This window comes from Chiloscyllium punctatum, chromosome 31 (genome assembly GCF_047496795.1).
Source record: "Chiloscyllium punctatum isolate Juve2018m chromosome 31, sChiPun1.3, whole genome shotgun sequence".
NCBI classification, from domain to species: domain Eukaryota; kingdom Metazoa; phylum Chordata; class Chondrichthyes; order Orectolobiformes; family Hemiscylliidae; genus Chiloscyllium; species Chiloscyllium punctatum.
The window spans coordinates 73,232,124-73,244,629 of record NC_092769.1 but is presented as its reverse complement, the minus strand read 5'-3'; the positions used below and the strand labels follow the sequence as shown (position 1 = coordinate 73,244,629).

Sequence of the window (12,506 nt, the reverse complement as noted above, 5' to 3'; positions counted from 1 at the left end):
TTAAAAATCACACAACACCAGGTTATCGTCGAACAAATAAAAGCTGTTGGACTATAACCTGGTGTTGTGTGATTTTTAACGATGTCGTTATGGCGTTTGGTATTCGTGGGTCACCTGGGGATAGGGACGAGGTGGCATAATTGTAATGTGAGCAGAGAGAGTTAAAAAAAGACACCAGGGGCAATTATTTTTAAACCCAGAGGGTGGTTGGTGTGTGGAATGAACTTCCTGAGGAAGTGGGGGATGTGGGTTCAGCTACAACGTTTAAAACATACCTGTTTAAGTACACGTTTGGGAAAGATTTGGAGGGGTAGGGGCCAGGAGCAGGCAGGTGTGGGAGGAGTTCAATTTGGGATTATGGTTGGCACGGACTGGTTGGACCGAAGGATCTGTTTCCGTGCTGCAGGACTTTGTAACTCTAATCAAAGGTCAGGGCATTTGTGCAAATCTCCCTCTTTATCACCCTGTGAGTCAGTGAGTCTTGACAGGGGTGCTGGTCAGCAGAAGGACACAGATTTAGGAGAATTGGTGAAGGGGGTTGGAAGTTTTGATGCTGTGGATTGTTGTAATGTGGAACAGGAGCTACATTTGGGGTCAGGGACTGGGAAAGGGATACCCCGGAGGTGTTGGTAACTGTGATGCGTCTCTGGGCACCAGGAATGTGAGGATTCGGAAGGTTAAAAAGTGACTGTACCCAGCTACCAGCCTCAGCTGTCCCCTGAACATGTGCACACCTCTCTCTCTCTCTGTTGCAGACCGCCCCGCCATCTGCCCAATGGCCAACACGACCTCACAGAAGCACAAGAACTTTGTGGTGGAGCCCATGAAGGAGAAGTCTGTGAAAGAGCTGGCGGGAATCGGCCTAGTCCTGGGAGGACGGCTAGAGGAGAAGGGCTTCACCAAGGTGAGGGCTCAGTTACTCACCAAGTCCGACACACGTGCAGGGGGAGGATAGGGGCAAGAACGGAGGAGCTGTGTACACAGAAGCAGGACAAAGCTGTTCTGCCTCTTGAGCCTGCCTTGCCTTCCCGAATGAGCGGGAGGTGAGCATTAAAGAAGTAGGTGGATTTTACCACAGTGCCTCAGTGAGACTGCAGTTAAACTACTGCTGCAGTCCCAACTTCCTCTGGGATATCAACAGATTATTTGTGCGGGGTTGGGGGCGGGGGAGGGGTGTCAAGGGTTCCCTCTCACATCAGAGAGAGAGAGAGAGAGAGTGTAGAGACTGTGAGAGAGAGAGCGAGAGAGACTGTGTGAGAGAGAGAGACTGTGAGAGAGAAAGAGACAGTGTGTGAGAGAGAGAAAGAGACAGTGTGTGTGAGAGAGAGAAAGAGACAGTGTGTGAGAGAGAGAAAGAGACAGTGTGTGTGAGAGAGAGTCTGTGAGAGAGAGAGAGACTGTGAGAGAGAGTAAGAGAGTGTGTGTGAGAGAGAGAGAGAAAGAGAGCCAGTGTGTATGTGTGAGTGAGCCAGAGTGAGAATGAGTGTGCAAGACAGAGCGCGAAAGAGAAAGAGAGAAACAGAGAATGTGAGGATGAAAGGGTGTGTGTGTGAGAGAGAGAGAGAGAGAGGCTGGCGATCTCTAACCTCAAGTTAATGCTCTTGGCCAACAAAGCATCGAATCCCACCCGGGGGCAGATGACAAAACTTGAATTCTGTACAAATCTGGAATTTCTTTTACTTCATAATCAAAAAAACTCTGAGCCAATTGAGTTGAATCTTTCTCAACCAATTCTAGCCCAATAGGCTTGGGGCCCGTGCCTCATACCACCAGCAGTGGGAACTGCTCCGACTGCATTTCACAGGAGACTGGAACTGAAGTTGTCGCCTTAATTAACGTGCGCGTGCATAGTACATTGGGTTGTGGTCGGCCAACTCAGACTCAGGCCCTGAAACTGAGGAGACTGTGAATCCCCTGGTTGATGGTTTCGTTTTCAAAGACAGGACTTGGATTTTTAAAATCAAAAGCCTCCTCTGAACGCCGACTATCGATTCCCCATCGCGAAGGTTCCATCTGGTTCACTCTGAGGGAGGGTAAACTGCCCCCTTTACCCAGTCTGGGCCTACAGTGACTCCAGACCCTTACGGCGAAGTGGCTTGAAGCCGGAGTGCCCTCTGGAATGCCAATTGGGTAGGGGGCAATGGATGCCATCTTGGCCCGTGACACCCACACACTATGCAAATGAAAATACAGGGAGGCAATAGCCTAGCGGTATTATCGCCGGACTGTTATCCCAGAGAGCTGAGTGATGCTCTGGCGTTATGGCAGACGATGGAATTTAGATTAGATTCCTTACAGTGTGGAAACAGGCCCTTCGGCCCAACAAGTCCACACCGCCCCGCCGAAGCGTAACCCACCCATACCCCTACATCTATATCTACCCCTTACCTAACACTACGGGCCTAACACTACGGGCAATTTAACATGGCCAATCCACCCTGACCTGCACATCTTTGGAGTGTGGGAGGAAACCGGAGCACCCGGAGGAAACCCACGCAGACACAGGGAGAATGTGCAAACTCCACACAGTCAGTCGCCTGAGGCGGGAATTGAACCCGGGTCTCTGGCGCTGTGAGGCAACAGTGCTAACCACTGTGCCACCGTGCCGCCCATTTAAATTCAATACAAATCTGGAATTGAGAGTCTAATGATGACCATTGTTAATTTTTGGGAAAAATCCATCTGGTTCACTGATGTCCTTTAGGGAAGGAATCTTGCCATCCTTAACGGGTCTGGGCCTACACGTGACTCCTGACCCACCGCAACTCTTTACTGCCCTCCGGGAAACGAGGGATGGGGCAATGAATGCTGGGTCCAGCCGGCAACGCCCTCATTCCGTGAATGAATTTTTTTTTAAAAAAACGCTGACCTGCGACAGGATTGCCATGTGTTTTAACCCCCTGTCTTTTCCCACACTTATTTAGGCGAAAGATGTGTTGGGTCAGTTTCTGCTTCTGAAACAAGACAAAGTGGCCTTCAAGTCCTGGATGAGGCAAGTGTGCTTCGCGGGGAACAGGCAATCAGAAGACTGTTATCGCTGTCTCAGAGAGTGGTGTGATGCTTTCCTCTGAAACCTCCTCTGCCCCCTTCCCCTCCAGCTCCTGCGTAAATGACAGTAATAATTACCTCAAAGAAACCTTAATTGCTATTTATTGATTGTTCACAGCCCCAGGTCACCGGGGCTTTTCCAGATTTTATACAGTTTTGAAAACTGATTTTTTAATAAAACAAGCTCACTTTGCCACCTGTCTGTTTCCAAGACGACTGACCACGGACTGCGCCGTGGTGTTTTGCCGACAAAACGTGGCTGCCCATCTCGGTGCAGAATCAGAGAATCGCTGCGGTGTGGAAACAAGGCCCTTCAGCCCAACAGGTCCACACCAACCCTCCGAGGAGTAACCAACCCAGACCCATTCCCCTACCGTACAATCCTATATTTACCTCTCACGAATGCACTTAAAGCTATGGGACAATTTAGCACGGCCAATCCACCCTAACCCACACAGCCCTGGGCACTATGGGACAATTTAGCACGGCCAATCCACCCTAACCCACACAGCCCTGGGCACTATGGGACAATTTAGCACGGCCAATCCACCCTAACCTGCACATCCCCGGGCACTATGGGACAATTTAGCATGGCCAATTCCCCCTAACCTGCACATCCCTGGGCACGATGGGACAATTTAGCACGGCCAATCCACCCCTAACCTGCACATCCCAGGGAATATGGGACAATTTAGCACGGCCAATTCCCCCTAACCTGCACATCTTTGGATTGTGGGAGGAAACTCATGCAGAATTGTGTAAACCCGACACAGACCTCTCACCAGAGGCTGGAATCGAACCTGGGTCCCTGGCGCTGCGAGGCAGCACTGCTAACCACTGAGCCACCGTGCTAATCCTAGCCTTTCTTTATAAAGTTAAACCTTCCACAAGCTGGAGGAACACGCTTTCGAAACACACGAGACACTCTCCTATTGACAGTCTCCCAGGTCACCACAAGCACTGCGGGGTTAGAATTGATGGGCAAGGCTGGGACAGATTGGGACTGTTTCCACTGGCAAGTGGCACCGGGGAGGATAAAGACCTTTAAAAGTTGCTGCTTCAGGACAACCGCTGGAGAGAACATTCCCACTGGTGAGTGAGGTACCAACCTGGTGTCATCGACGTAAAGCTTCCAACTTCATTTACCATTCGGAATTTCAGAAGGACCGACTTTCGTTGTTTGGGTATAACGAGGACGCGTCGAGGTGAATGGTATTTAACAAGATAAGTGATAAAGGAGATAGAAAACAGGAGAGTTGGGTGTAGCTGAGATGGAGAGCTGTGGGCTCAGGGGTGGAATAAACAGTCGCTCAACTTCTTGTGAAACACCTGCATAATTTCAACATGTGAACAAGACTTTGCGAGCACCCCGTATGAGACAACATAAAGCTCCCTCTGCTCCTAATACTGAAAGTAAAGCCACCTCTACTTTTTTTTAAAAAACAGAAATTAAAGTTCCCTCAATACTGTCACCATTAAATACTCTCAGGCAAGGTTAGCTACAGAGTTAAGCTTCCCATAATCTTGATCTAAAATTAAAGATTCCTCTACTCTTTTTAAACACTTAGTTTGCTTACTGCTTATTGCCCTTGATGCTGCCCTCTGGAACACTCCCAGGTTAATGACAGCATGTGGTTAGAGAGTGTTAAGCTTCCTGTACTCTTTTGAACCGAAGATAAGCTTACTGTCCATTTCAAATACTCCCAAGACAGGTAACGCATGGGGCTAGACAGAGTAAAACTGCCTCTATTCTCAAACTAAAATTAAATCGCCCTCAACCCTGTCATCATTTTAAGAACTCCCAGGCCAAGAACAGCATAGGGTTAGAAAGAGTATACCTTCCTCTACTCATTTCAATTAAAACTCTCGAGACTCTCAAACAGATAGGGAATGTCGTCAATTCTTTAACTGAAAGTTTCCCTCCGCACTGTCACCCTTTAAAAACTCCCCAGGAGGGACAGAACGTGGTTAGGTAAAGTTTCCTGGACTATCAAACTACGAGTCTCTCTATGCCGTCCCCATCAAACTCTCTCCGAACAGGCACGACACACAGGGGGAGAGAGACACCGCAGCACAGAGACACCACAAGAGGCAAAAGTGCATTTGATAATACTGATGTAAATTTATTCAGGAAATGAATATAAAGACATGATAGTAGTCTGCTTACAGCTGGTTAGCCACTGAGCAAGCAGCAAGTGGAAGGTGCACTGAGCTCCAAAGGAGACTCAGATCGCCCAAGTTAAATGCAGTGTTCACGCTGTTAGGTCAGGCTTTACTTGAGCACTACGCAGACAGCTCAAAACAAAGCTGGAACAGTCAAATTAGCCGCCACGTGTAGGTTAGTTGCAGCAGTGGGTCTCATGAATGAGGTAGAACTGTCCGCTGTCACAGGGTGTTTTGCCTAGATGCAGGGTGATGCATCAGGATGTTCACATGTATCACAGCGACACTCTTGACTCAGTTCGGAGATGGCGATTTCTTACTAACGCGTTTTGCGAAGCATCCTCCTAGTCTGGGGAATACAGCTGTGAGGTGAAGTTCAAACTACACATTGCATGTTTGATACCTGCCTCGCAGGAATCCACGGCCGATCCCAGACTCGGAATGTGCAGATCGGCATCTGAAAGAATAAAAATCAGCGCTGGTAACTAAGCACGCTGTTACTCAATACGTGGACCCACCTAATACCAATCGTGCCCATTACATCTGTACTTTCAAAACTACACTATTACCCGGCTCGAGTTGTGCTTCTCCGCCCTTGGCTCACAGCCCTCAATGCTGTGACACTTGAGGTCCCTAGTCTGAGGATTTGTTAAAAGGTTGGGAGGGTTCTCCCCGATCTTTCACTGCAGATTTCTCTCACCTCGTCAGCCTGCAGACCGGGCTGGAAGCTGCACCTCTCAAGGTCAATGTTCAGTCCTGCCGATTTCCTGCAGGTGGTCTTGCCCAGTTGGACCTTCATGTGGTACTTCATCCCCTCCACCACCTGCAAAGACAACATCCGAACTTCCCATCAATTTGGTGCTGGAGACACAGCAAGCAACCTCGATTAGATGAGATTCCCCTACAGTGTGGAAACGGGCCCTTCGGCCCAACCAGTCCACACTGACCCTCCGAAGAGTAGCCCACCCAGACCCACTTCCCTCTGACTAATGCACCTAACACTATGGGCAATTTCGCGTGGCCAATTCACCTAGAGGAAACCCATGCTGACCCGGGGAAAATGTCTGTGTGGAGTTTGCACAGTCGCCCAAGGCTGGGATTGAACCTGGATCCCTGGTACTGTGAGACAGCAGTGCTAACCACCGAGCCACCTTGCTGCCCGACAAACTTGTGTTACAACATGGTGGTGAACCCTTCTGCTAATGAAACCAAGCACCCAGAAAAGCTCACCTCGTAATCTGAGTGACAGGGAACCCCTTATGTCCACTATCTCAAGAAAAACAATTTTACTATTTAACTCTAACATGAAACGTAATTATTTATATCTCGAAGCCTCCTTACCTTTACCTACTTCCCACTCTATAACAATACACTGATCCAATAAAGCCCTAATTAAATTTACAGCAACTCCAGCAACTCAAAGCCAGACAGAGGCTATCCTCTCTGGTGTTAATCTTCCTGTTTCTAGGTCTCTCTGAGTTCTCCCAATGTTCCCCCCTGATGACACCCCCAGTCTCCCCCACCCCAAAAAACTCTGCCCTCCCCATGCCCAGAACTCTCCCGCTACCATTCCACAGTGTGCCCCAACCCCTCCACTCTCCCCTACCAACCCCGCCCCCACTCTCACCTTCTGTCCACCCCACTCTTCGCCTCCGCCTCAGGGTCTGCCCCCACCCCCATCTTTCCCCCTCCCCCTCCCCCAAGTTTGTCCCCACCCCAGACTGCCCACACTCCAAATCCCTCCTCTCCCCCTACCCCTCTCTACCACACCACCACCCCCACCTCTCCCTCTCCCCCACCAGCCAATCTGCACCACCCCCACCCCTACTCTCCCCCACCCTCAAGTCTGCACCACATCCACCCCCCCGTCTCCCCCACCCCCACCCCTCCCCCCCAGTCCCCACCCCTCCCCCCCAGTCTCCCCCCACCCCCACCCCTCCCCCCTAGTCCCCAGTCTTCCCCCCACCCCCAACCCACCCTCCCTCCACCCCCCACCCCCACCCCTCCCTCCCACCCACCCCCCAGTCCTCCCACCCCAGGCTCCCCCGTCCCCTACTCGCCCCCACGCCCCCCCCCCCTCCCCAGGCTCCCCCGTCCCCTACTCGCCCCGCCCCCCACCCCTCCCTCTCCCCGCCCCCCCCTCTCCCCACCCCAGGCTCCCCCGTCCCTCCCTCTCCCCCGCCCTTCCCTCTCCCCACCCCAGGCTCCCCCCGCCCCCACTCGCGCCCGCCCCCCCTCTCCCCCGCCCACCGCCCCTCCCTCTCCCCCGCCCCCCGCCCCTCCCTCTCCCCACCCCAGGCTCCCCTGCCCCCCCCACTCCCCACCCCCCCCTCTCCCCACCCCCCGCCCCTCCCTCTCCCCCGCCCCTCCCTCTCCCCACCCCAGGCTCCCCCGTCCCTCCCTCTCTCCCCGCCCCCCGCCCCCCCCTCTCCCCACCCCCTCTCCCCGCCCCTCCCTCTCCCCACCCCCTCCCTCTCCCCACCCCAGGCTCCCCCGTCCCTCCCTCTCCCCACCTCAGGCTCCCCCGTCCCTCCCACTCTCCCCGCCCCTCCCTCTCCCCCACCCCCCGCCCCTCCCTCTCCCCACCCCCCGCCCCTCCCTCTCCCCCGCCCCTCCCTCTCCCCACCCCCCGCCCCTCCCTCTCCCCACCTCAGGCTCCCCCGCCCCTCCCTCTCCCCCGCCCCTCCCTCTCCCCACCCCAGGCTCCCCCGTCCCTCCCTCTCTCCCCGCCCCTCCCTCTCCCCACCTCAGGCTCCCCCGTCCCTCCCACTCTCCCCGCCCCTCCCTCTCCCCCACCCCCCGCCCCTCCCTCTCCCCACCCCAGGCTCCCCCATCCCTCCCTCTCCCCACCACCCGCCCCTCCCTCTCCCCACCCCAGGCTCCCCCGTCCCTCCCTCTCTCCCCGCCCCCCGCCCCTCCCTCTCCCCACCCCCTCCCTCTCCCCACCCCCCGCCCCTCCCTCTCCCCACCCCCTCTCCCCGCCCCTCCCTCTCCCCACCTCAGGCTCCCCCGCCCCTCCCCAGTCTGCCCCACCCCCCCCCAGTCTGCCCCACCCCCCCTCCTCCCTCCCCAGTCTGCCCCACCCCCCCCACCCCTCCCCAGTCTGCCCCACCCCCCCTCCTCCCTCCCCAGTCTGCCCCACCCCTCCCCAGTCTGCCCCACCCCCCCTCCTCCCTCCCCCCTCCCCAGTCTGCCCCACCCCCCCTCCTCCCTCCCCCCTCCCCAGTCTGCCCCACCCCCCCCTCCCCCCTCCCCAGTCTGCCCCACCCCCCCTCCTCCCTCCCCAGTCTGCCCCACCCCCCCCTCCTCCCTCCCCAGTCTGCCCCACCCCCCCTCCTCCCTCCCCAGTCTGCCCCACCCCCCCCTCCCCAGTCTGCCCCACCCCCCCTCCTCCCTCCCCAGTCTGCCCCACCCCCCCTCCTCCCTCCCCAGTCTGCCCCACCCCCCCTCCTCCCTCCCCAGTCTGCCCCACCCCCCCCCCCTCCCCAGTCTGCCCCACCCCCCCCTCCCCAGTCTGCCCCACCCCCCCCTCCTCCCTCCCCAGTCTGCCCCACCCCCCCCTCCTCCCTCCCCAGTCTGCCCCACCCCCCCCCTCCTCCCTCCCCAGTCTGCCCCACCCCCCCCTCCTCCCTCCCCCCTCCCCAGTCTGCCCCACCCCCCCCTCCCCAGTCTGCCCCACCCCCCCCTCCCCAGTCTGCCCCACCCCCCCCTCCCCAGTCTGCCCCACCCCCCCCTCCTCCCTCCCCCCTCCCCAGTCTGCCCCACCCCCCCCTCAGTCTGCCCCACCCCCCCCCTCCTCAGTCTGCCCCACCCCCCCCCTCCCCAGTCTGCCCCACCCCCCCCCCTCCCCAGTCTGCCCCACCCCCCCCTCCCCAGTCTGCCCCACCCCCCCCCTCCCCAGTCTGCCCCACCCCCCCCCTCCCCAGTCTGCCCCACCCCCCCCTCCCCAGTCTGCCCCACCCCCCCCCTCCCCAGTCTGCCCCACCCACCCCCCCCCTCCCCAGTCTGCCCCACCCCCCCCTCCCCCCTCCACAGTCTGCCCCACCCCCCCTCCTCAGTCTGCCCCACCCCCCCTCCTCAGTCTGCCCCACCCCCCCCCTCCCCAGTCTGCCCCACCCCCCCTCCCCAGTCTGCCCCACCCCCCCCTCCCCAGTCTGCCCCACCCCCCCTCCCCAGTCTGCCCCACCCCCCCCCTGTCTGCCCCACCCCCCCCTCCCCAGTCTGCCCCCCCCTCCCCAGTCTGCCCCACCCCCCCCTCCCCAGTCTGCCCCACCCCCCCCCTCCCCAGTCTGCCCCCCTCCCCAGTCTGCCCCCCTCCCCCCTCCCCAGTCTGCCCCACCCCCACCCCCTCCCTAGTCTGCCCCACCCCCCCCTCCCCAGTCTGCCCCACCCCCCCCTCCCCAGTCTGCCCCACCCCCCCTCCTCCCTCCCCAGTCTGCCCCACCCCCCCCCTCCTCCCTCCCCAGTCTGCCCCACCCCCCCCCTCCTCCCTCCCCAGTCTGCCCCACCCCCCCCCCCTCCCTCCCCAGTCTGCCCCACCCCCCCCCTCCCTCCCCAGTCTGCCCCACCCCCCCCTCCCCAGTCTGCCCCACCCCCCCCCCTCCCTCCCCAGTCTGCCCCACCCCCCCCCCTCCCTCCCCAGTCTGCCCCACCCCCCCCTCCCCAGTCTGCCCCACCCCCCCCTCCTCCCTCCCCAGTCTGCCCCACCCCTCCCCCTCCTCCCTCCCCAGTCTGCCCCACCCCTCCCCCTCCTCCCTCCCCAGTCTGCCCCACCCCTCCCCCTCCTCCCTCCCCAGTCTGCCCCACCCCTCCCTCTCTCCCCGCAGTCTCCTCCCCCTCCCCGCCCCTCCCCAGTCTGCCCCACCCCCCCCTCCTCCCTCCCCCCTCCCCAGTCTGCCCCACCCCCCCTCCTCCCTCCCCAGTCTGCCCCACCCCCCCCCTCCCCAGTCTGCCCCACCCCCCCCACCCCAGTCTGCCCCACCCCCCCCCTCCCCAGTCTGCCCCACCCCCCCCTCCTCCCTCCCCAGTCTGCCCCACCCCCCCCCCTCCTCCCTCCCCAGTCTGCCCCACCCCTCCCTCTCTCCCCGCAGTCTCCTCCCCCTCCCCCGGCCCCTCCCCCACCTGAGATTGGGCCGAGATGACGCGGACGATCTTGCTCAGGTGCATGTCGTTGCTCCCGCGGTTATATTTCTCGATCCCGAGCCGGGCCGCCTGCTGCACCGCCTCGGAGTTGATGTCCTCATCGGAGAGTCCGCCGGGCATGATGCTGCCCAGGCAGGAGCACAGAAGGAGCACCAACACGGCGGCGCCCAACATCTTCCCTGCCGCCATCTTCACTACGCAATTAGAATTAACACTCCCGCCCCGCAGTGACGCATTTCCGAACGGCAACTGCTACCGTGCTTCAACGGCACTTCCGCCCCGCACTTCCGTCACTTCCGCCCTGCAACAATGCCCGCTCAGTCCCTCCTCCTCAGTAAGGGCGGTCCCTGCCCCCTCACTCTCCCAGGACAGGGTTAGATACAGAGTAAAGCTCCCTCTACACTGTCCCCCATCAAACACTCCCCAGGACAGGGACAGCACGGGGTTAGATACAGAGTAAAGCTCCCTCTACACTGTCCCCATCAAACACTCCCCAGGACAGGGACAGCACGGGGTTAGATACAGAGTAAAGCTCCCTCTACACCATCCCCCATCAAACACTCCCCAGGACAGGGACAGCACGGGGTTAGATACAGAGTAAAGCTCCCTCTACACTGTCCCCCCATCAAACACTCCCCAGGACAGTGACAGCACGGGGTTAGATACAGAGTAAAGCTCCCTCTACACTGTCCCCCATCAAACACTCCCCAGGACAGGGACAGCACGTGGTTAGATACAGAGTAAAGCTCCCTCTACACTGTCCCCCATCAAACACTCCACATGGACAGGGACAGCACGGGGTTAGATACAGAGTAAAGCTCCCTCTACACTGTCCCCCCATCAAACACTCCACATGGACAGGGACAGCACGGGGTTAGATACAGAGTAAAGCTCCCTCTACACTGTCCCCATCAAACACTCCCAGAGACAGGGACAGCACGGGGTTAGATACAGAGTAAAGCTCCCTCTACACTGTCCCCCATCAAACACTCCCCAGGACAGTGACAGCACGGGGTTAGATACAGAGTAAAGCTCCCTCTACACTGTCCCCCATCAAACACTCCCCAGGACAGGGACAGCACGTGGTTAGATACAGAGTAAAGCTCCCTCTACACTGTCCCCCATCAAACACTCCACATGGACAGGGACAGCACGGGGTTAGATACAGAGTAAAGCTCCCTCTACACTGTCCCCCCATCAAACACTCCACATGGACAGGGACAGCACGGGGTTAGATACAGAGTAAAGCTCCCTCTACACTGTCCCCATCAAACACTCCCAGAGACAGGGACAGCACGGGGTTAGATACAGAGTAAAGCTCCCTCTACACTGTCCCCCCATCAAACACTCCCCAGGGACAGGGACAGCACGGGGTTAGATACAGAGTAAAGCTTCCTCTACACTGTCCCCCATCAAACACTCCCCAGGACAGGGACAGCACGGGGTTAGATACAGAGTAAAGCTCCCTCTACACCATCCCCCATCAACACTCCCCAGGACAGGGACAGCACGGGGTTAGATACAGAGTAAAGCTCCCTCTACACTGTCCCCCCATCAAACACTCCCCAGGACAGTGACAGCACGGGGTTAGATACAGAGTAAAGCTCCCTCTACACTGTCCCCCATCAAACACTCCCCAGGACAGGGACAGCACGTGGTTAGATACAGAGTAAAGCTCCCTCTACACTGTCCCCCATCAAACACTCCACATGGACAGGGACAGCACGGGGTTAGATACAGAGTAAAGCTCCCTCTACACTGTCCCCCCATCAAACACTCCACATGGACAGGGACAGCACGGGGTTAGATACAGAGTAAAGCTCCCTCTACACTGTCCCCATCAAACACTCCCAGAGACAGGGACAGCACGGGGTTAGATACAGAGTAAAGCTCCCTCTACACTGTCCCCCATCAAACACTCCCCAGGACAGTGACAGCACGGGGTTAGATACAGAGTAAAGCTCCCTCTACACTGTCCCCCATCAAACACTCCCCAGGACAGGGACAGCACGTGGTTAGATACAGAGTAAAGCTCCCTCTACACTGTCCCCCATCAAACACTCCACATGGACAGGGACAGCACGGGGTTAGATACAGAGTAAAGCTCCCTCTACACTGTCCCCCCATCAAACACTCCACATGGACAGGGACAG

The 12,506-nt window shown here is 58.2% G+C and overlaps 2 protein-coding genes across 2 annotated transcripts; one reads left to right on the top strand and one right to left on the bottom strand.

Annotated features, from left to right (window-relative positions):
* The first annotated feature begins 592 nt into the window (after positions 1-592).
* LOC140456846 (barrier-to-autointegration factor A-like) lies at positions 593-3,131 on the top strand. The gene is made up of 2 exons (XM_072550777.1): positions 593-904; positions 2,925-3,131. Exons 1-2 carry the CDS (start codon positions 725-727, stop codon positions 3,069-3,071), a joined length of 327 nt encoding a protein of 108 aa, XP_072406878.1. The 5' UTR covers positions 593-724; the 3' UTR covers positions 3,072-3,131.
* A 2,015-nt stretch (positions 3,132-5,146) lies between these two features.
* LOC140457081 (cystatin-like) lies at positions 5,147-10,569 on the bottom strand. Its single transcript, XM_072551051.1, has 3 exons — positions 10,333-10,569; positions 5,912-6,034; positions 5,147-5,668 (listed from the first exon to the last, which is right to left on the bottom strand). Exons 1-3 carry the CDS (start codon positions 10,540-10,542, stop codon positions 5,588-5,590), a joined length of 414 nt encoding a protein of 137 aa, XP_072407152.1. The 5' UTR covers positions 10,543-10,569; the 3' UTR covers positions 5,147-5,587.
* Positions 10,570-12,506: the final 1,937 nt, after the last annotated feature.

What these genes read in the sequence shown, in the direction of transcription:
- LOC140456846 (XM_072550777.1), top strand. Translation starts at nt 725, where the DNA reads ATGTGCACACCTCTCTCTCTCTCTGTTGCAGACCGCCCCGCCATCTGC. An exon ending in AGGAGAAGGGCTTCACCAAG is followed by an intron (nt 905 to 2,924) that starts GTGAGGGCTCAG and finishes ACACTTATTTAG; the next exon opens with GCGAAAGATGTGTTGGGTCA.
- LOC140457081 (XM_072551051.1), bottom strand. Translation starts at nt 10,542, where the DNA reads ATGGCGGCAGGGAAGATGTTGGGCGCCGCCGTGTTGGTGCTCCTTCTG. An exon ending in TCATCTCGGCCCAATCTCAG is followed by an intron (nt 6,035 to 10,332) that starts GTGGGGGAGGGG and finishes TTGTCTTTGCAG; the next exon opens with GTGGTGGAGGGGATGAAGTA. An exon ending in CCGGTCTGCAGGCTGACGAG is followed by an intron (nt 5,669 to 5,911) that starts GTGAGAGAAATC and finishes TTATTCTTTCAG; the next exon opens with ATGCCGATCTGCACATTCCG.